Source organism: Mustela nivalis (assembly GCF_964662115.1).
Source record: "Mustela nivalis genome assembly, chromosome: 11".
Lineage (NCBI taxonomy): Eukaryota > Metazoa > Chordata > Mammalia > Carnivora > Mustelidae > Mustela > Mustela nivalis.
Window position 1 is genome coordinate 26,279,044 of NC_139030.1, and position 21,994 is coordinate 26,301,037.

Here is a 21,994-nt window from a genome sequence, read left to right on the forward strand (position 1 = left end):
AAAGACTCCACTCCAAATCTGCTAGAACTTGTATAGGAATTCAGTTAAGTTTCAGGATATAAAATCAATACACAGAAATCAGTTGCATTTCTTTAAACCAACAACAAGACAGAAGAAAGAAATTAAGGAGTTAATCCCATTTACAATAGCACCCAAAACCATAAGATACCTAGGAATAAACCTAACCAAAGAGGCACAGAATCTATACTCAGAAAACCATAAAGTACTCATGAAAGAAATTGAGGAAGACACAAAGAAATGGAAAAATGTTCCATGCTCCTGGATTGGAAGAATAAATATTGTGAAAATGTCTATGCTACCTAAAGCAATCTACACATTTAATGCAATCCCTTTCAAAGTCCCATCCATATTTTTCAAAGAAATGGAACAAATAATCCTAAAATTTATATGGAACCAGAAAAGACCTTGAATAGCCAAAGGATATTGAAAAAGAAAGCCAAAGTTGGTGGCATCACAATACCGGACTTCAAGCTCTAATACAAAGCTGTCATCATCAAGACAGCATGGTACTGGCACAAAACAGACACACAGATCAATGGAACAGTATAGAGAGCCCATAAATAGACCCTCAACTCTATGGTCCACTAATCTTGGACAAAGCAAGAAAGAATGTCCAATGGGAAAAAAAGACAGCCTCTTCAATAAATGGTGTTGGGAAAATTGGACAGCAACATGCAGAAAAATGAAATTGAACCATTTCCTTATACCACACATGAAGATAGACTCAAAATGTATGGAGGAACTCAAATGTGAGAAAGGAATCCATCAAAGTTCTTGAGAAGAACACAGGCAGCAACCTCTTCGACCTCAGCCGCAGCAACGTCTTCCTCAGAACATCACCAAAGGCAAGGGAAGCAACGGCAAAAGTGAACTATTGGGATTTCATCAAGATCAAAAGCTTTTGTACAGCAAAGGAAACAGTCAACAAAACCAAGAGACAACTGACAGAATGGGAGAAGATATTAGTAAACGACATATCAGATAAAGTGCTAGTGTCCAAAATCTATAAAGAACTTAGCAAACTCAACACCCAAAGAACAAATAATCCAATCAAGAAATGGGCAGAGGACATGAACAGACATTTCTGCAAAGAAGACATCCAGATGGTCAACAGACACATGAAAAAGTGCTCCATATCACTTGGCATCAGGGAAATACAAATCAAAACCACAGTGAGATATCACCTCACACCAGTCAGAATGGCTAAAATTAACAAGTCAGGAAATGACAGATCCTGGCGAGGATGTGGAGAAACGGGAACCCTCCTATAATGTTGGTGGGAATGCAAGCTGGTGCAACCATTCTGGAAAACAGCATGGAGGTTTCCTCAAAAAGTTGAAAATAGAACTACCCTATGACCCAGCCATTGCACTACTGGGTATTTACCCTAAAGATACAAACGTAGTGATCCGAAGGGGCACATGCGCCCGAATATTTATAGCAGCAATGTCTACAATAGCCAAACTATGGAAAGAAGCTAGATCTCTGTAAACAGAGGAATGGATAAAGAATATGTGGTATATATATATACAATGTAATACTATGTAGCCATCAAAAGAAATGAAATCTTGCCGTTTGCAACAATGTGAATAGAACTGGATGGTATCATGTTTAGTGAAATAAGTCAATCAAAGAAAGACAACTATTATATGAGCTCCCTGATATGAGGAAGTGGAGATGCAACGTGGGGGGTTAAGGGGGTAGGAGAAGAATAAATGAAACAAGATGAGATTGGGAGACAGAAAAACCATAAGTGACTCTTAATCTCACAAAACAAACTGAGGGTTGCTGCGGGGAGGGGGGTCAGGAAGGGGGGCTGGGGTTATGGACATTGGGGAGGCTATGTGCTATGGTGAGTGCTTTGAAGTGTGTAAACCTGACGATCCATAGACCTGTACCCCTGAGGATAAAAATACATTTTATGTTTATAAAAAATAAATAAAGATGAAAAATTATAAACCATTTTGTGTATCAAACAAAACTTTTCTGTAGCCAAAGTGGATCAAATCACTAGTGTGATTCCACTAAAGCAAAGCAAACAGTATATATAATTTATTTCAGTCTAACACTCTACTTAAAGTATGTTCTTGAGAAAGCCACTAACATCTATCAAAGTCATTGCTCTTATATTCAATGAACATAATATCCAATGTACAAAGTGGTGAGGAGATTAAATCAGAAAACAAATATAAAGAATCCAATACAATGACATGAAATAAGTATTTTATAAATATTAGTTGCCTTCCAGAGGCAGAAGGACTAAAACATTGCCCTTTAGTTTATGTCTTTGTGCATTCCTGTAATATTTATTACTAGGAAATGGCATGTTACTAAATAAAATCTTAAATAATTAATGATAAGATGGACATGTAGTGGGTTTGATAACTTTAAAATATGCCCACAAATGTTTTGATACATTCTTTCTGGAGGTGAAGCTTACTTTTCTTCCCTTTGAGTTCAGGATATTCTTTGTTACTTCTTTGTACTGAATAGAATGTGATAGAAATGACACAGTGTGATTTCCAAGGATAAACCATAAGAGGCATTATAACTTTCCTTTTATTCTTCCTCTTTGGGTCACTCTGATGAAAGCCAAATGCCATACTATGAGGATACTCAAGCAGCCCTGTGCAGAGGCCCATTTTGCAAGGAACAGATACCTACTGCCAACAGTCACAAGAATGAGCTTGGAAACAAATCTTGCAGCTCAGTTAAATCATTGGATGCCTGTTAGCAGTCCTAGCTAACATCTTGATTACAACCTCAAGAAACTTTGTGTCAATCACCTAGCTAAGCATCTCCTGAATTTCTGACACACAGAAAGTATAAGGAAATAGGTACATTTTTTAAGCCACTATGTTAATAATAATTTGTTATGCAGCAGTAGATAACTACTATACTAGTTAAATGCCTGTAGTTTTTAAAGAGATTTTATTGGCTTCCTATCACCTGGATATCATTTATAGAAGCATATCTGATCTAAACTGTCTCTACAGATGACTGGTTTGCTTCTTTTAAATTACCTGTAGTGCAGATAAATGCTAAAACACAGAGGATACTCTGTGTTTAAATGCTCATAAATTAAACTTTTCTTGTTTCTCTTGAAAAATTTTGCCTTACTTTTTCAAAGTATAGTTCTGTGATGAAACAAATATATTTGAGCATGATCAAGGTGTGAACCTCTTACAAGGTCCCTTCTCAAGAAGGGCAGTGTCAGATAGTATTAATAACTTATGGAGTGACTGGTCAGAGAGTATATCTGTAAAAGTATGGCATTTTAACTAAGTTCAAAATAAGATGGTTGACCATGTGGAGATTGGAGGGCACAGCCTACCAAGCAGGACTGAACTTGGCATATTCTCAAAATGAGGAACAGGAATGTGAGGAGCTGTATCATGGCTAAAATATAAATGAATGAGAGTAGATGAGGTACTAGAGACTGGCAGGTATACACAAACAACAGTAGATGGGCAGATTTCATAAACATTATATTAAAAAGCCAGGGAAGATTTTTATTTTAAATGCAATTTTTATTTGTATCATACTGTAAATGTACATGATTTAAAAAGTCAAACACCCCATCAAGGCTGAGAGTAAAATGCAGCAGTCCCTCCCTCACCTCTACTCTTCTTGTTTTAGCTATCTCAACCATATTCATTTCTATAATTCTATATAACCTGTTTTTACTGTAATTTTAGCATTTTTAAAGTTCTTTATATAATCTATGACTTTTTGTTACACATTAGGAGTTAATTCTTTATGTCCTTCCACACATACATAGAGTTATGCATTCATGCTTTCTCTCTTCATTCTCCCACAATCTTAATTTTTAGTGATATTAATATTCAGTGTTTATACAATTATGACTATATACATTTCTGTTGAAAAGCAAAGAAAAGTTTCATAGTTTCATACTTCCTTCCTTGAAAAACTTTTGTTTTTTTAGAGTTCCATTTTTTTCTTGTTGTTTTTTCCTTTGGTACAATTTATTATTGTGTAATTCTACAAAAGAACTCCAAAACTCTTCCCTAAATGGAAAAAAAAAAAAGCCAAAACAAAACAAAAACAAAAAACCAAAAATACGCTCATCTATTAATATTTCTTTCTTTCTTTCAACATCCTTCCTGTTGCCTGACATCCCTTTGTTCCAATCTGTACTAATTCGCTCCATACAGATGATTCTGGGTCTTCCTTTTTTTTTTTTAAATCAATCCAGACATTTATCATTTAACTGCCTCAGAAATCAAACATCTCATTTTCTGCTAATGTAAGGGATAAGATGCTGCCTCTCGGTGGAGACTATGGAAGGGGATTTAGTAGTTGAGCTGTTCTCAAAACAGGTTCTAAGCTAATCCACTTATTAGTTGTCCCATCCTATAACCCCACATTTATTTTTGAGGCTCTTTGGGGTTCTTCATCTTGGCATCCCATCTGCACTCAGCGAAGCAGAGAAACACCAAAGAATTTATTCATCATTTATTGTTCAAAATTATCTCAAATGTTTTGTCTCCTCTTTCATTCTTTTTGGATTAATAAAATTCAAGACATTTCTTTATAGCATTTACAGGGGCTTCCAAATAAGGACAGATATAATATGAACACTTCTGCTCAATCTGCAGTTTTTAATGGAAAATCCCTGGGGACAGTTTCAAGCAGAAAAGTTAGATGTTTGTTTAGCTTTTTAAAAAGATCATTCTAGTTGTTGTATGGATAAAAGGGATAAGTCTGAAAGCAGGTGACCAGTTAGGAAGATTTTGTAAATTCCAGGAAAGAGATGGTGGCTTTGAAGGGTGTCAGAGCAAAGGAGAGCCTATGAAATACATGCTACACATATTCCCCTTTTCAAAACTAAACATACACTCATGTTTAGAGGAATACATGTAAGTTATAGTCTAGCTTAGATGAAGATGCCAAGAATTATAGAAAATTTGAAGACATTACAGATCAGAAACATTCCAGACTCAGATTGCTTCTAGCCACATGTCTACTCTTTTCCCATATTATGAATATTTTAACTTGGCATATTTATTACCACAAAAAGATTGTCCCTCAAGCTGTGATGTTGCCTTCATTAAAGAGAGTTATATTATTTGTAATGTAAATACAGAGAGGAGAAGGTAAAAATAAAATTTTTAAAATGGTAAAATTATGAACTGTTTTCCTCAATTTATGTGTCTTTTGGTTTAAGAGGTAAATTAACATTTAAGTTTTATATATCTCTTTGCCAGAACATTTGAAAATGCTCACTGAATGATGAGATGTAATTCCATTTATTTTTATATGTCACCATAATCTTTCTCAAGAAACATGTACTCACTTTATCCCTACATGACATTAAATAAACTGAATTGAGTAAACAAAATCTCTGTCTGCTTGGTATAATAATTAAAATGGTATTACAGAAGTTTAATTTGGGTTTACTGTGGGCAGGCACATCCCTAATCAGGAATAGACTCTTACATATTACAGAACATTCTCCTTTCCCTTTAACTAATGAAAGACTGCCTCTTCCTAGGCACCACACCTGTTTCTTAAACACATGAAATGTAGTCAAAATGATCATCAAGGCCAATTCTTTATACAATAGTCACAAAGTTCTACATACAATCTGTGTATGTCTTTATAAGAAAAGACAAGAAAAGTGCTTCTGACACAGGATGGTGGTGAATACTAGGTATTTCAGTTAGTCTTCAGTGTTCTTATGTTTTCTCTTCTGGGAAGGAACAAAGATGACTGGCCTTTCACTGTTCTGCTAGCTCTCAATTCCATCTTCTAACCTGCACTACAAACCAAACTTATTTCTTTCCTATGGTGGATGTACTTGGAAAACATGCAAGCGTTGTTCTCTCTCTACAGCAAAAATGAAGCAAAATGAAACACACAACAAAAAACAAAACCAGATTGTACAAGTGTTTTTCCCACTAGGCATAACTTTGCATTCATACTTGGCTCATATCTCAAATGGCTCATCCCTTCCTTTAATTTTATTAGTTCTCACTCTACCCCAGACCAAATCTATCACAAAACTTAGGAGCTTCACCTGGAACAATACACTTCTTTCCATCTCTAATACTACTCTACCTGGTCAAGACACAGTTTTCTTTCCTTTGGACGGCTGCTATAGCTTCTTTACTGATCTTTCAACTAAAGGATCATTTTAAACCCAGATTATATCAGGACACAAAAAAAGAAAACAGTGTTCTCTTTATAATCTGAGTTCTGTGTTACACTTGATTGTCAGTGGCGGGGAGAAAGTCTTAACAAACTGAAAAGACTCGTGGAATTTACTCTCGTGTTAAGGCCTTCAAAATGATATCACTGATATTTTTATAAATATCTAAGTTTTCTGAAATTTAGCTCAATCTTAGACAAAACTTTATGGAATGTTTCCTCTTTGTAACATTTTACCATGAATACCACCCAGAAGATGACTCCAATGGACATTTGTATTGTTTCTTCCTCAGGGTTCTAATCAACAACAGGTCTTAGACTAATTTTAAGTCTATATTTTTACTTTCCAAAATATCACTCTTCTCCTTAGACTCTCCAATGACTTCTTAACACATTTAGCATAAACTCCAGAGTCCTTAACATGGCTTATGTCTTTTTTTTTTTTTTAAAGATTATTTATTTATTTATTTGATAGACAGAGATCACAAGTAGGCAGAGAGGCAGGGAGAGAGAGAGGAAGGGAAGTAGGCTCCTGGCAGAGCAGAGAGCCCAACACGGGGCTTGATCCCAGGACCCTGAGATCATGACCTGAGCCTAAGGCAAAGGCTTTAACCCACTGAGCCACCCAGGTGCCCCTGGCTTATGTCTTTAAACTCCCTTCCACCTCATATCTGCTTTGCTCACTCTAGTCCACTCACACTGGCCCAAAAAGAGCTTCTACCTTAGGACATTTGTTCTTGAACTTCAAGAGAAGAGTATCTGAACGTGCATGCTTTGTGCCCCCGCTGCATTTGGATATCCGCTCAAATGTCAGTTTCTCAGAAACGCCTCTCTTCATTAGTGGATATTAAAAACACCACCTCATTCCCCCTCTACACACAGTGACTATCCCTGCCAGTCAATACCATTAAGAAGCAGAGCCTGAAGATGTGACCGAGTTGCTGCATTATTATGACAAACCCTGAATGGATGAAGAAAGTGTTTTCTCGAGATGGAACCTAGTCCTGGTGAAGATGCTGCAAAGACTGGTGAAATGGAAAAATGGAAAAGACTGGTGAAATGGAAACAAAGTATCTAGAATATTACATAGACTTAGGTGACAAGGCATTAGCAGGGTTTGAGAGGATTGGCTCCAATTTTCAAAGAAGTTCTATTGTGCATAAAATGCTATCAAATAGCATTGCATGCTACAAAGAAGTTGTTGGCAGAAGGAAGAACCCACTGTCGTGCCAGACTTCATCACTATATTATTTCAAGAAACAGCCACACCTACCTCAGCCTTCAGCAACTGCCACCCTGATCCACCATCAACCAACACTGAAAGACCCTCTGTCAGCAAATTTATGGCTCACTGAAAGCTCAGGTGTTGGTTAGCATTATTTGGCAATAAGGTATATATATAAAAGATAGACTTATTTACTTTGAGAGAGAGAGAGAGTGCAAGAACATAAGCAAGAGGGGCCGAGGGAGCCAGAGAGAGAATTTCAAGCAGATTCCACACTGAGAACAGAGGCAAAACAAAGTCAGTCTCATGACCCTGCGATCATGATTGAGCTAAAACCAAGAGTTGGAGGCTAAACTGACTAGACCACCCAATCAGTTTATTTTATTTTAAGCAAGTATATTTTAAGTATATTTTATTTTATCTTGTTTTTTATTTTTTATATAAATTACATAAATGATATTTATTATTATGAAGTTCCATTAGCAGCAATGGCAGGAATTTTCTCTTTCTTTCTAGCTCTATTTTTATTTATTTATTTATTTGTTTGTTTGTTTATTTATTTATATTTTAAGCATAACAGTATTCCTTGTTTTTGCACCACACCCAGTGCTCCATGCAATCTGTGCCGTCTCTAATACCCACCACCTGGTTCCCCCAACCTCCAACCCCCCGCCCCTTCAAACCCCTCAGATTGTTTTTCAGAGTCCATAGTCTCTCATGGTTCACCTCCCCTTCCAATTTCCCCCAACTTCCTTCTCCTCTCTAACTCTCCTTGCCCTCCATGCTATTTGTTATGCTCTACAAATAAGTGAAATCATATGATAATTAACTCTCTCTGCTTGACTTTTTTCACTCAGCATAATCTCTTCCAGTCCCATCCATGTTGCTACAAAAGTTGGGTATTCATCTTTTCTGATGGAGGCATAATATTCCATAATGTATATGGATCACATCTTCCTTATCCATTCATCCGTTGAAGGGCATCTTGGTTCTTTCCACAGTTTGGTGCCCGTGGTCATTGCTGCTATAAACATTGGGATACAGATGGCCCTTCTTTTCACTACATCTGTGTCTTTGGGGTAAATACCCAGTAGTGCAATTGCAGGATCATAGGGAAGTTCTATTTTTAATTTCTTGAGGAATCTCCACACTGTTCTCCAAAGTGGCTGCACCAACTTGCATTCCCACCAACAGTGTAAGAGGGTTCGTTCCCCTTTATAGTTTAAGCAAGTTATATACATTGTTTTTTAAGGCATAATGCTATTGTACACTTAATAAACTATAATATAGTATAAAATTTTCCTTTATATTAACTGGGAATTAAACAAACAAACAAAAAAACCCAACTGCTTTTATTGTGCTATTCACTTTATTATGGTGGTCTAAAACTGAACTGAACTGGATCAGCCAATATAATTCAAGGAGAAAAAGTTGGAAAATTGAGCTTGTGTTTATCAAAATAATTACCTTGATTCTCCTTATAATTTTGTGTGAATCTCATCTCATGGAAATAGGATGGCCAACATTAATTGAGAGTCCCAAAATAAAAGCTCAGGCTTAACACAGAATGGGATGGAACACTGAGATGATTATTTGCATAATTCACACATTAGAAGCATTTTGCCTCAATTATCTATAGTTTAGGAACAAACATCTTTGCAGAAAATATCTAAGTACCTGATGTAATTCTCAATGGCCTTTTGTGTGAGTAATCACAATCATAATGCGCCTGTCCAAGTTCAGAACGTTTGTGGAGATACCCATGATAATTCTAATTTAGTCAGTTATATTCTTATTACAAATCAAATCCTCAAAGAGTATAGAGAGTAAAACTTGCATCTGATACAGAGAAAAGTTTAAAAGAAAGATTTGTTTCATTTTTAAATGTCTTTTTAAAAATTTAACTGAGTGTTTTCCTGTTCAGAACTTCAGAAACAACTAAGTATCTCTCTTTGTGATAACAAAAGCAAACAATAGAAAGATTATTTTTAAAACCTGCATGTTTATGTCAGTAGAATGAAATGATGCCATCTTTCCTCCTGCCAGACATAACCCTTTGTTGCTTAGTTTTGATGGCCATGAAGGAAGATGAAAACACAATTTTATCAAGTAAATATTATCATTAAAAGGATAATGGTTTACAGAATATCTTAAGCCCACATTTAATCATTAGAGTTGCAATTTTAGGAACACTGTTTGAGTTGTGAACCAAAGGCTTAGCAGGCTTTGGAGAATTATTTCATGTTTACCAGACTCCCAGGAGACCAAGACATCAACCAGAATGTCGATTTGTCAATTTATAACTACTGATGGGATGTTCCAGTGACACAATTACTAAGGGGCACCCTCCTAACAAATTCCTCCCAAGAGGAATTTATGGTATGCGAGAAACCAAACCTAAAAGTTATTTGTTTAGCACAAAATCAAAGCAAAGGGAATTCCTTATAATGGAGTTGAGGCCTTCTAAGTTTTAGGAGGTGCTTAGAAAATTATCAGGACTACACTATGGAAAGCTACCTTTTTGACAACTAGAACAGCTATGAATAAGCCTCCAACACAGTATATACATACTTATTTAATCTAGACCTGTCTTTCAGAAATATTTAAAAAAAAATCCTTCACCATCTGTATCACCATCTCCTTGTTTGACATTGCTATTTTTTAATTTAAATTCAACTTAATTAACATAGAGAATATTACTGGTTTCAGAGGTAATTGAGTGACTCATCAGTTTCATGTAATACCCAGTGCTCATTCCATCGAGTGCCCTCCTTAATACCCATCACCCAGCTATCCATCTCCCCACCCACCTCCTCAGTTTGTTTCCCAGTTAAGAATCTCTAATAGTTTGTCTCCTTTTCTGTTTTTGTCTTATTTTTTTTTCCCTTCCCCTGTGTTCATGTTTTGTGTCTTAAATGCCACGTATGAGTGAAATCATATGGTATTTGTTTTTCTTTGACTGACATTGCTCTTCTATCCTCAAAAGTTTTTGTCACCATATTCTAACCTAACTCTGGAAAAAAGGTTTAAAATTTAAAAGTTACCAGACACTGTCTGTATTTTAAAATTAGTACTAACATATACTGCTTGTTACCATCCTCAAACACAAATGATCTTTTAGGCTAGGGCTTTTCCTAGAATGAATTTCACATATGTGCAAATCTTTATTGCATATCTGATTCCTGTCAGCTCCAATTCTGAAACAGACTGGTGTGTTATCATAATCTCAGCGTATGTGGTATCTGGACCCTATATCCTTTGAGTGCAGACTAAAATGAATTGGGCCCTTAGGAAGAAATAGCTAGAAAACTGTGATTAGAGTCAGTCTCTACAGCTTCTTGCACACAAGCTTGTATAGCTCTTTAGCCACAAAGACAGTAAATATATAAATAAAAATGATGAGAGAATCCAATCTGAGTGATTCTCCCTAAAACATTTAAAGCAATATTTCTCAAAGTGGTTAACATAAAACCCTAGATATTTGGGATATTGATACATATTAGGCCTATACACACACTCATATCACCTCCTTAGAAACAAGTAACCAAAGAAACACACTCACAGTCATACCCACAAAAATATCAATCAAGTGTTCAGTACTTAAGTAGAAGAAATCCTGGGCTACACAAAGTAACACAGGTATTTTATTGAAGAATTCTGAATAATCTTTAACATGCTACATACATATAAATCTCCAATAGGTTCCATAGCATGCAAAATTTCCTAAACCCATTCGACCACAAAATCATTTTTCCAAAAATGTCTTACAGAGCACAGAACATGAGTCCCAAGGAGCATGTTTTAGGAACTTGTATTATAAAGAGACTGAAGTGTACCTAATGTGAGTGATTAGGTGGGAGCAAAATAAGAAAGGAATAAAAAGGGAGAAGAAATAAATATTCACACACACACACACACACACACACACACACACACACTGAAATATCTCAAATTACAAGAAAAACAAACATCAAGTAATGGAAGGCAAAAGTATGTTTAAATCCAGGCAGGATCTCAGCAGTTATGTGAATAAGTTCTTTCATTTTAAAATGATTTTCATAAGGTCAGACAGCCAGTTAATAAGAGAGCTAGGACCATATCAACTCACCATTCGTTTTAACCCATATATTGTGGTGGTAGAAATATAAACCAGTACTAAAATAAATGTACAAGTCACAAGATGTTAGCGCTTGAGAAAAATAAAATTTAAAATTAAAAACCCAGAATCTTAATCAAAAAATGAAGTGCTACATGGTAGTTTTGTTACATTGCTTAACTATGCTCCCACTTCTCACTGTCTTTAGAGTTGATGCTAAGTGCTTATTGTAAATGTGTCTACAACATTAAAAATGTGTAATGGTCAAGGAATACTAGGAGAAAAAAATGCCCATTTTACTTATAAATTCTTTTAGAGAAATGCAAAATAAAAGGAAAAGATTAAAGTAAACAATTATATTAGTATATTTATAGAGAAAAATTATCAAATAAATACTATTTCAGAAATTATTTTACTAGGGCTACTTGTTATAAAAATAATAGCTTCTTTTTTTTCTTCTCTTTTCTTTCCTTCCCTCATTTCCTTCTTTCTTCTATCACGATAGAGTTTATTAAGACAGAAACAGGTTTCAGTAAATACATGTCATGGATTTCATATTTAGGATCAAAACTTATTTAATCATCATGAAAAGAGCATTTTAACTTCCAAGTTTCAAATTGGTATATTAAAAATAGAACTAAAATATTTTGTCTACTTGGTATAGGGCATCATGATGGGATCATTTGATTATTAAAATCTATAATGAAACAAACAGACATGAGAATCTAGACAAAAACATACTATGAGAATAATGATTTAAAATTCTACATAACCTCAAGAGAAATTTGTGGGGGAATGCATTTCTATTATGCAAGGTATAGTTCACCAAATTCATAGGGAAAAAAATAACAACAATTGAAGTATAGCACAGGTCTAATATCTGCTTGGGTGAGTTTTCAAGCATGTTGCCAAATGGCAATAAATAGTAATTTAGTTCTTTTTTTTTTTAAGATTTTATTTATTTATTTGACAGACAGAGATCACAAGTAGGCAGAGAGGCAGGCAGAGAGAGAGGGAGGGAAACAGGCTCCCTGCTGAGAGCCCCATGCTGGGCTGGATGCTGGGCTCCATGCTGGGCTCCATCCCAGGACCCTGGGATCATTACCTGAGCTGGCTGCAGAGACTTTAACCCAATGAGCCACCAAGGTGCCCCAGTAATTTAGTTCTTTGCAGCCTGACAACTGAACTAACAGTAAAGACAAATTTACAGAGGAACAGAGTGCTGAGAGTGCTTTTTTGTTTTTGTTTTTGTTTTTGTTTTGTTCTTCTTTTCTTTTCTTTTTTATTTTTTTAAAGATTTTTTAAAAATTTATTTGACAGACAGAAATCACAAGTAGGCAGAGAAGCAGGCAGAGAGAGAGAGAGAGAGAGAGGAGGAAGCAGGTTCTTTGCTGAGCAGAGAGCCTGACGTGGGGCTCGATCCGAAGGCAGAGGCTTAACCCACTGAGCCACCCAGATGCCCCTGTTCTTCTTTGCTTTTTACTAGGCATTCAGGACAGTCTTTTATGATTACATACTGATTGTAAATCAGAATGGCTTACTTATTTCAAAGTATAAATCCATCCAAGTTTAATGTAAAAATTAAGATTTTAATTTAATAGCAGTGCCTACAACATTAAGCATATGGTAAAGAAAGGGAATACTGAAAGTTCTCTGGAAATGTGTCCTCAGATCATCTTTACTAATTTTGAGTGTCTCTTTCCATCTTACCTTTTTTATTTTTTTATTTTTTTAGAACTCAATGGGTGGCCTGATCACTTTGCTAAAATTCCAGATCCCTGCAGGAATATGTCATATTAACTAGCTACACACACGTGCACACATAAACACATACAGCAGTTATATATATTATTTGTGGGAGATTTGGCATCTTCTTTGAAAGTACCAATATCTGCCTTTCTAATGAGAAGAAAGAACATAACATTTAGCTTTTCCATCTCTGTCTTTGTTTTAGCCACTCAGGATTGTCTAATATATCTGAGATCTGTAGCTAAAATTTTTTTCTATGACAAAACAGGAAGGGCATATAGAAATTTACTGTGTATCCAGTGAGATGAGATAGCAAATATAGATTTAAATATTACACTAAACTTTTAAAATAAACAATTATGCAAATTTTAAATGCAATTCAGTTTGACATATAATGACTGCTTTTTTCCTCACAGTAAATTTTTGAAAAAAAAATTATTATTATTTTTTTTTTTCAAAAAAGAATGCTTTCCTCAGGCAAATTCAGAGAAAAGCATCTATTCAAGAGTGGATCATGACAGGTATTCAGGCATACTCCCATCAGTTCATTATTTCCGCTTATATTGTACAGCAGGGATTTTATGTAATTATACATGCAATGAATATTCCAACTTCATTTTCAACTCAAACATTGTCACAGTGAATGAAAAGTCCACCATATACAAGGGCAGCTATTCTCTGACAAGTTGATAAAATGCTTGGTTTACAAGCAATGATAGAGGAACCCAGCCCTACTCACACCTCTTCTCCACGCCCATCATTAAATTACTTTTACACATTTAAATACTCTTTTCTATAGTGACTGAAATTGTATAGCTTAAATACGACTTTATCTTACTTTGTCAAAAAATATTTATTCCAATTAGAAGATTTCCATTGCATTTGTTATTTACCGTTCAAAATGAATGTTCTATTCAGCATTTCAATGAATTGCTTAACAAAAATCTCTTCAGTTTTCTAGATTTGCCAAGAATTGTCATATAACTCAAATGCAATCTAAGTTACAAACTATATTCTGTAGATGTTCTAATAAGCAATTGTTTGACCAATTTAGTAAATCCTTAGATTTACTTAAAAAAAAGTTAAAAAATAGTTTTAAAAATACATATTATAGAAGAAATTGCTATTACTAATAAAGCATATTAAATGTAGAAAAGTTGTTTAAGTGAACCTGGAAGATAATTTTACATGGCAACTTAGTGAATATCCTAGCTATCTGACTGTCAATATTCCATTTGTGAGGGACAAATGCATTTGGATTAGTTAAGGTAATCACTAACATGGCAGAGACTGGGGTCTTTTTTTTGAACAGTTTCCAACAGCTGGCTCAGCCAATGGATGAAATATTCAAATCACACAGCAGCACTCCTTGTGCAGGTAGCCCTTGTTATTTATAATTTATTAGGAATTATCATTTTCCATGGAATCATTGAAAATGCCCAGTGTCTACTGCTTTCACTAGGCATTGTGGTCCAGTGTCACAATAAATGGATTTAGCAATTTTTATTTATGTTAAGAGGATTTTCAAAGCATTGGATTTGATTTGTTAAACATTTATTTATGTTCACTTAACTACATACACTCATACTTTTATATTCCATTTTTATAATTTTTGCCACTGATTCATTTAATATAATCATACGTATTACATATTCATAGTATTATTTCTTATGCTCAATAAAGATTAATAGTCAATTCCTTTAATTGAAAAATATTAATAAAATACAATTATTATTTTATATTTTAAAATAATAAAATAATTAATATTTTATATTTTATTATTAATAAAATATAATTATTGAATCTGTATCATCAAACATTCTACATCTGAAAACTATATTTATTCTTTCACTGCACTTTTTTTCCTTTTTAACTTGACTGCACATTTTTCTTTATTTTCTACCAACTTTTACGTTCACAGTGTTTTCAAGAATATTTTTTTCCTGTAAATCATAAAATAAGTGGACATATCTTGAATTTCTCATGCATATAATTTTCTCCAGGCAAGCACAAATAAAATTTATACTCTTATGTTGGAGGGGTAGAGGTCAGAGGAGAGAGAGAGAGAGAGAGAGAGCAAGCACCAGCACAAAAGGAGAAACTAATGTGTGGGTCTGTGTAACAATGTAATTTGATTTCAATTTATGGTAATATGTAGGAAGTACAGTTGCTAGTTTGTGAATTTCTGGCATGAGAAATCAAAGTAAATCAAAATCATAGATCACTCTTTTGAAAGATGCATAAAAACTCTGATTTGCTAAGAAAAAAGTCAACACAGGTAGTTGTTACCAATTAGCATAAATCTGATCGTTTTAAAGCATTTTAACAAGCACTACAGCTGATGAGCTTATAATTATCAATTCTGTTTCTTGCTTTTTAAAAATCCCACCTTCACTACCACATCGTGAACTATCACTCAGTGGCAAATTACAATTCTCATTTAAGTGACACTGTAATAAGCATTAAGGAAAGAATTAAAATTAACTCTGTAACTTACTACTTACGTGAACAATGAAAGTGTTATGTGTGTGCATATTCAAAACAGGCAGTGAATACATTTATTTAAGCATATTCATATTTGCATATATAGGTTTCTGATAGCCAAATAGTATTTTAGAAAAATCTAAGAATCCTGTTTATTGATAAATGAAATCCTTAAAGAGTGAATTGAATTGAATATGAATTGAAATACTCACTGTGAAAGGACTGAAGAATATTGATTGTCCACTCATCTGTTAATCTTCCTGTTTTTGTTATCTGGATACATTTGAGCTGATTCGAAGATTCTCTTGATTCAATCCAACAAATCATGTCTTCGTTATAAATAAAATCCAGAGTATGAATTTCATTTCCATTGACTGAGCTCAAGGTTGCCATTTTACTTCCATTGAGATAGAAAACCTCAATTGTTTCAGAATTTGCAATTAATAGCATAGGCAACCTATCTGTAGGTTCTGAAATAAAAGAAAGAAGCAAGTTAAATAAGAGTCAAAATATTTTTCGAATTTTACATCACTCACTAGAACTTATCCTTATATTTTAATGCATCTTTAAAATAAAAAAAAAAGTTTGCAAAAGTATTTATTGATTCTTATATATGCTTCACTATATGTTTCAGTTCACTTCTCTAAGGAAAACATAGACCATTGAGCATTTGTATTCTTTATTTTCTTAGTTGTAATGTGTTGTGTAAATGTGAGGACAATGCTATTTACTTTCATTGTTGGTAAATAAAGTAAGTGATGTGAGTTGTTATTTGTTTTTTGGTTTTGTTTTGGTTTTATGTTTGTTTGGTTTGTTTTGTTCTTTTAGCAATGAGGATGGATCTGGGGTTACCTATCTCCATACAGTGTTATAGGATTCCCTTGTGAGCAAGGGCATGCCTTTTTGAAGTGGATGTATGAAGCCAGAAATGGATTTTCTAGAGTTAAACATGTAAAGCTCATAAGCCCATAGTGTGGCTTCAACCACACTGGCTCCTTGACGGACCCCCCATTCCCATGATTACTGAGCTAATTCTTTCCATGTTTTCCTCTATAGTCATGAAAATAAGATTTTAGAAATTAAAGAAATTTGCTTTATATTACTTTTAGAACAATACATCTTTGCTCGTGTTAGGATACATGAGTTTTTAATGAAAATGTACTAATTGAACAAAATTATCATGTGAAGGTATTGAAAGAGTTTAGTGATACAGTCATAATCCGGGTAGCTTTTGTGCTAATTAGGAAATTAAAACAAATTTGGAAATCTTCAATTCCTCTTTTTTTTCTGCCCTACATCCAAAGTACCAATTAATATCTTTGATTCTGATGCCAAACCTATCAGAAATCCCACCATTTCTCAGTGACTATTACGAGCTACCACCCCGCTCCAAGCTGCCATCATCGCTCAACTAGATCATTCCAAGAACCTTCTAACTCATTTCTCTGCTTTCATCAATGCCCTCCTCCTCTTTAGTCTATCTCAACACAACAGCCAAGGTTATATCTTTAAAACGTTAATGTCAATCAAATCAGTCTTGTTCTCTCAAAAGGCTCCCATTCCAAACAGAATAAAAGCCCAAAGACTTTATAATGCCTTATAGAGCCCTCCATGATCTATATTTCCCTCCAGACCCGCCACCCTTCTTACCATTCCTTGAACAACAAGCCAAATAAGCTTCCATCTCAGAAGCGCCTCCTTGCTCCTAGAGTAATCACCCCATATGTATCAGAATGCCTGACTCGCTCACCTCCCTTAAGGTGTTATTTGAATGTTGCCTTTCTGGTGAATACTTCTCTTACTACTCTACTTTGTAAAATTTGCAAGTCCCTACAAACTCTATATACAAACTCCCTATAAACCTTCCCTACTTCATTTTTCCCTTATCACCACCAAATATTGTATCTACCTTTTTTTCTAATTTATTATTTTCTACTTCTACTGCTGTATCTCTAGCATTTAGAATCCAGTGGTTATTCAATACAAACTTCTGAATACGTAAAACGGACACATGGAATTCTTACAGGGTAGATTTCTTTAGAAGCATTCGGTGAAATATTACAAAATAATTTGGTTTTCTTAACTGAAAAATGGAATCCGGAGAAATACTGGCTAACAGAAAGTTTCATAAGCATCATTTGATATTCAAGAAACTGACACTGAACATTGAGAATGTAGGAGAAAGGTAAATATGTATATTATGAATAATATAATTAAATAAGTCTGAACTTTAGAATTATTATTTAATGGTCCTCATCATTTCTGATGTGATTAGAGATATCAGGCTCCCTGTGTTTTATGCAGATAGAATAGCATTTGGATTTTACCTGCTAAGTAGTTAATTCAACAAGGGATAAAATTCTTCTCCTCCTTCAGAGAGACACTAGAAGTTTTTGATTTAATAAAAACATCAAAACAAACAACAATAAAAAGTCTCAATGAGATTATGCAATTGATTAACCCAACAAATAAAGAAGTCTCTAAAATGCTGAGATAATTTCTACAATAATGATTTCTCTCAGAAGAATTAATAAAATCGTGTATTATATCTGCTTGATATAACCTTGTCAAAGGACCACATCTAAGTTTGGTTAGTTAGTTGGCTTTTCTCTTAATCTCTTAAATCCATCTTGATCCATGCAATGCTTGCCCTTGCCATTCCCTAATTTAGAAGTCCAGACTTAGTCCCTTTTCAACACTCCTACCCCTGTTGTTTTCCAGTTGACCTAAGCACTCCTAAAACCTATCAGATCGTAGATTTCTCAGGTTATGAAGGGGTCTGTGGTGGCCGTGTTATGAAGTTAACAAAAACATATTGCAAGCCTGTCAGTACTTACTGTTTTCATTTGACAACTGAAATGACCTTTAGTGAAATTGCCTCTCATTAAAAAGTGAACCATTACAGAAAGTTTCTTTGCTTCCAAGTTTTATGACAAGTCCAGATGTAGACAATAACTTCTTAACTGGCTACTAGTCAATAAATTTACTTATGTAATAAACATTCTTTGGATTGAGGCTAGAATATGAAGGAACACTGATTCCCCGTAGAAACTGAGATGAAAATTAATTAATGGTCAACACAGTCAATGCTTACTTGACAGAACTGATCAATCTATCTGATTTTTATAGTTGCTTTTTGAGCGAATTAGTTGATTGTTTTAATGTAAAATATAGCAACCACTGATTCTGTAACTTCTGATAAACAGAAAACCAATAAAGTCAGATGCTTCATAATTTGAAGTAGATTGATTTGATAATGGTGACTTTAAAAATTCAAATGACACACTGGAGGAAGGATGCTTGTTAGTTGTGATGTGCTTCATTGAATTAACGTTCATGTGTCTTAGTTAATTATTAGCTGTGGTTTCCCTCTTTACACAAGTAACATAACGCCTACTTATGGTGGTGGGAGGAAGCCAGTGAAACACAAGAACCCACAAAAATACTCAGGGGTTAAGGATATAAATCTTTTTTTCCTACTTCATGAAAGCCTGCATAGGTAATTTGCCTCAACCCACACTAAGTCTGATCGCCAGTGTTCATCATTACCTCAAACTTCCACATACCAAGGTAAGAGCACCATTAGCTTGGGTAATAAGGATATAAGTCTCATCAAAATAAATGTGATGTTCTTTAAAAATTCCCATCCTTAGAGTCAGTGGACAGGTTTTCCAAAGGAATATTTGGAAAACATGTTAGATAACTTTAGTCAAAGGAATACATACACCGACATTTAGTGAGAAGTAATAAATATTAACTTTCCATATAGAAGAGATTGAAACATAAGAAAGCACTCAATGAATAGTCTAACTTAGAGAACGAAGACTTCACTTGAATAAACCTCGCCAACAGCCTGTCAAATGTGTCGTGTTGGGGAAGGAAAATTGTCCTCATCTTCTTCAACATTCATCATATGTCAATGGCATAAAAAACAGGTATTTTCTCTCCCAAACAGTTATAAGGATGTGTATTTATGCTCTGTATGATAAGGGTGTGTTTTTTTCTATTACACATGTTACATTAATTAGCTCTATAATTTTTGAAGACTGAATAGAAAACTGTACATTGAAAAGAGAAACTTGGAAACATGGAGAAGCTATGAATCTGAGTAAATTCATAAAAATCCCTATTTAAATCCCAAGCCACTATAACCACATCTTTGCAAACATATCCTTATCCTCTCATAGTCAGGAATATACTAAATGTATATGTATATACTTATAATAATGTGATTTTGACAGATGGTTCACTCTAAATGAATGTTTTCAGAATGAATAAAACTCATTTTTTCAGGTTTATTTTAAACTTCTTATTCTTCCATTCATTTCTAAGAATATAAGTTCAACCATTTTCCTTTTATATTATTAGAATTATGGATTCAGTTACTTACACATAAATGTCAACCTGATAATTATTTAGGTTATAATAAATGTATGTACATGGATATATACCTATATGTTTATTAACTAGTTTTATTGTGTTCTAATTTCTCTGCAATTGTGAGCAATTTTCTCCACTAAATAAAGTTCAGTAGCTGCACCTTAATACGTGTTGATTCAAAGATAAAAAAAACAATAAAACAAAAAGAATATCAGTTTCAACTGTATAAAAGTTAAATAATGACTCACATGTAAAATATATAAAATGAAGATTCACAGTAAGGCTGAATGTGTAAGAAAACTGAAAACTATTATCTGTGCAGCCCAAGGAATCAGTTGTTAACAAATATAACTTAAAATAATAGAAAGAGGGATTTTCAAAGTTTTACTTTTATCATATACAAATTATATAAAGTCTTTAAAGATAATGAAAATGGGATGAAGTTAGAAATAAGAAATAAGAATGCTAACAGTTTGTAATAAAAAGTGATGCAACCAGGGCGCCTGGGTGGCTCAGTGGGTTAAAGCCTCTGCCTTAGGCTCAGGGGCTCAGGTCATGATCCCAGCATCCTGGGATCAAGCCCCACATTGGGATCTCTGCTCAGCAGGGAGCCTGCTTCCTCCTCTCTCTTCTCTCTCTCTCTGCCTGCTGCTCTGACTACTTGTGATCTCGATCTGTCAAATAAATAAAAATCTTAAAAAAAAATAATGCAACCTGCCATAGGAAGGTGAGTTACAATAAGAAACAAAAAGTAGAGCAATCTATGTAAAGATACTATAAATTAAAAAAAAAAATCTTCCAAATATGTTCAAAAATCAGAAGAAGCTGCATATGAAGTATTAGGAAATTACGTAGTTTAAAAAATGAGGAAAAGCATTATTCAAAAACAAAGTAGAGAGCAAAGTCAGCCAAACTAAAATGTGAATGAAATTAATATAAGTGGAAAAAAAAAAGTAATGGGGTTTAATTTTTTTTTCTTTTCATGTTGGAAATTTAGATGGCCAAATTTGTTTCTGTTTTTCCCTCAATTATTTTTTTAATGGAAACATATATTTATTGAACTGAATAACATTAGGAATATCATACCATATATCAGAGGAAACTATTATATCATGTTTTATAAATTATAAAATAGAACATGAACCAAATGTGGAAAGATTAAACTGCCTTAAAAACAGAGTTTAGGGGCGCCTGGGTGGCTCAGTCATTTGAGCTGCTGCCTTCGGCTCGGGTCATGATCTCAGGGTCCTGGGATCGAGCCCCGCATCGAGCTCCCTGCTCCGCAGGAAGCCTGCTTCCCTCTCTCTCTCTCTCTCTGCCTGCCTCTCTGCCTACTTGTGATCTCTGTCTGTCAAATAAATAAATAAAATCTTTAAAAAAAAAAAAAACAGAGTTTAAATAAGAAAAAAAAAACATATCACTACAATTCTGTATTAATTTATCATAGCACTATTTGTCACAATGTATTTATGCTAAACTATTGTTTGGATGGAAATGGTTTATTTATTGTATTTTTATTTTATTATTTACTATTTGCAGATCTAAGGTATCCAACTGGAATCTGAAGATAAGTAAAATAGTCTGCCTTTAAAAAATATATAATCTATTAGAAAGGTTAAAGTATATATAAAAGCTCTATATTTTTTAAGTCTGGTTTGATGTCTTTTATAAAAGATGGACAGTGGCATTGAGTTTCAAAAAAAGTTTATCTATATGTTATTATGTTCTGAATGTTTGTATCCCCCCAAAATCCGTATGTTGAAACTCTAACTCCTAATGGTGATGATACTAAGGAGGTGGAGGCTTTGAGAGGTAGTTAAGCCTTCATAAATAGGATTAATGCCCTACCAAGGAGTCTCCAAAGAGAT

General features: G+C 34.2%; 1 protein-coding gene across 1 annotated transcript in view; it reads right to left on the bottom strand.

The window, feature by feature from the left end:
* The window catches only part of LRP1B (LDL receptor related protein 1B), a 1,916,825-nt gene that overhangs the window by 1,024,062 nt on the left and 870,769 nt on the right, over positions 1–21,994 (bottom strand). The window contains exon 6 of the mRNA XM_082690181.1: positions 15,959–16,216. Within this exon, the coding sequence (XP_082546307.1) occupies positions 15,959–16,216 (258 nt within the window). The remainder of the gene's footprint in view (positions 1–15,958; positions 16,217–21,994) is intronic.